The sequence below is a fragment of the Rhipicephalus microplus genome, chromosome X (genome assembly GCF_043290135.1).
Source record: "Rhipicephalus microplus isolate Deutch F79 chromosome X, USDA_Rmic, whole genome shotgun sequence".
Lineage (NCBI taxonomy): Eukaryota > Metazoa > Arthropoda > Arachnida > Ixodida > Ixodidae > Rhipicephalus > Rhipicephalus microplus.
Window position 1 is genome coordinate 110506139 of NC_134710.1, and position 1934 is coordinate 110508072.

At 51.1% G+C, this 1934-nt stretch overlaps 1 protein-coding gene across 1 annotated transcript; it reads left to right on the forward strand.

Moving 5' to 3' along the window:
- Positions 1 to 1033: 1033 nt before the first annotated feature.
- LOC142775077 (rho-related protein rac1A-like) lies at positions 1034 to 1540 on the forward strand. The gene has a single exon (XM_075876399.1). The coding sequence runs from the start codon at positions 1034 to 1036 to the stop codon at positions 1538 to 1540; it is 507 nt and encodes a 168-aa protein (XP_075732514.1).
- The last annotated feature ends 394 nt before the right edge of the window (positions 1541 to 1934 follow it).

A 1934-nucleotide genomic window follows, 5' to 3' on the forward strand; every position in this document is an offset into this window, starting at 1 on the left:
CAAAATATTTTAATAATAATGTCGCTGTGGGTATCAAGTAAGTGTGATTGCTGCAGTTACCCATAGAGTGTTCAAAAAAGGCTGTGGAAGGCCGCTCTTGTAGCATCCGTTATGACTGTTCGGCGCCTTCCGGCAAGACCTGGTGTTTTCTTTGTAGAACGAAGGCACTAAATGGACAAGAAAACAAGCTTCTCCGCATGCGCGAAGCCCCACATTCAAAGGGAAGACGACAAAAGCATCTTTTTTTGTGTGATAAAACTCGTGGTATTAGGCAATGCCTTCGATATACGCAATCTTGATTCTTTTAAGAGGTAACGATGACAGGCTCACACAAGATGAGCCTTTTGTTTTGATAACGAAAGCCTCTTCTATCAGCATACGCTTTCTTCTATCAGGCATACGTTCTTCTGAGCATCATCATCAATGCACCATTTTTTTCATTCTCTTTGCTCGTAGGCTTCTTTATCAGATCTTTGTTTGCTCTTTAAAATGATGAATAATCAAGTTTGGCGCAAATGGACGTGTAGGCTTCCCTGCACTGTGTTTTCATCCGATAATTTGATTGATTTGTGGGGTTTAACGTCCCAAAACCACCATTTGATTATGAGAGACGCCGTAGTGGAGGGCTCCGGAAATTTTGACCACCTGGGGTTCTTTAACGTGCACCCAAATCTGAGTACACGGGCCTACAACATTTCCGCCTCCATCGGAAATGCAGCCGCCGCAGCCGGGAATCGAACCCGCGACCTGCGGGTCAGCAGCCGAGTACCTTAGCCACTAGACCACCGCGGCGGGGCCATCCGATAATTTAGTTTCCGCCACTAAGACAATTATTTATTGAGACGAAATGTAGAATTACTGATTTTGTGAAACCACAAAATACACAGGAATGTACACAAAGTAAAAGAAAAAGAAGACGAACGCCCGTGGAAGACGTGTATTCTGATCGGCCCCGCTAAAGCCACGTCTTCAGAGGTCCCTGTGCCTATTTTCTTCGTCAAACATATCGCCTTCCGAAACCAGCGAAACAAGGATGCTACGCGTGGAGTACGACCGGTTGTGGCCCCTGTCGTCCCCAGCAACAAGCGCACCCTTCGTGTCACTCAGTATCGACTCTCCCGACTCCCACGTAAACTACAGGGACTCGGGGAGACTGGAGCTGCACTGTTTTTGCCGAGGCACGACGTTTCATGTGGACGAAGCAGCTGTCGGAGTCGGCAAGACAAGGAAGCAGCGCGAGGACTACGACCGGTTGCGGCCACTGTCGTACCCAGCAGCAAGCGTAGCCCTCGTGTGCTTCAGTATCGACTCTCAGTACTCCCGGGAGAACAACATGGGCTCGGAGAGGAGGAAGCTGTGCTGTTTCTGCCGAGGGGCGCCCTTTCTTGTGGATGAAGTAGCGGTCGGAGACGGAAAGGCAAGGAAGCAGCGCGAAGACTACGACTGGTTGCGGCCACTGTCGTACCTTGCAGCAAGCGTAGCCTTCGTGTGCTTCAGCATCGACTCTCACTACTCCTGGGAGAACTACATGGGCTCATAGACGACGAAGGTGTGCTGTTTCTGCCGAAGACGCCCTTTCTTGTGGAGGAAGTAGCCGTCGGATACGGAAAGGCACGGAAGCAGCGCGAGGACTACGACCGGTTGCGGCCACTGTCGTACCCAACCAGAGCCGTCGTCAGCATACCCTTCAGCATCGCCTCTCCCGAAACTCGGGAGAACTAAATAGCGTCACATAAGCTGCAGACTCCACACCTCGGCGCCACCACACCTATTGCTGTCGGATATCTAGAATGCCCTTTAGATCAACCCCCCCCCCCCCCCCCCATATTTTCGGAGCACACCAAGGCTTCGCAGGTACCCACCGCTTCGGTGGCAGGTGCAGCGGGTTTGCGAAGGTGAGAATACTCAAGGCTGCAACTAGAATGCTCTGCCAT

Excerpts from the sequence above, each read along its gene's own strand:
- LOC142775077 (XM_075876399.1), top strand. The coding sequence starts at position 1,034 with ATGCTACGCGTGGAGTACGACCGGTTGTGGCCCCTGTCGTCCCCAGCA.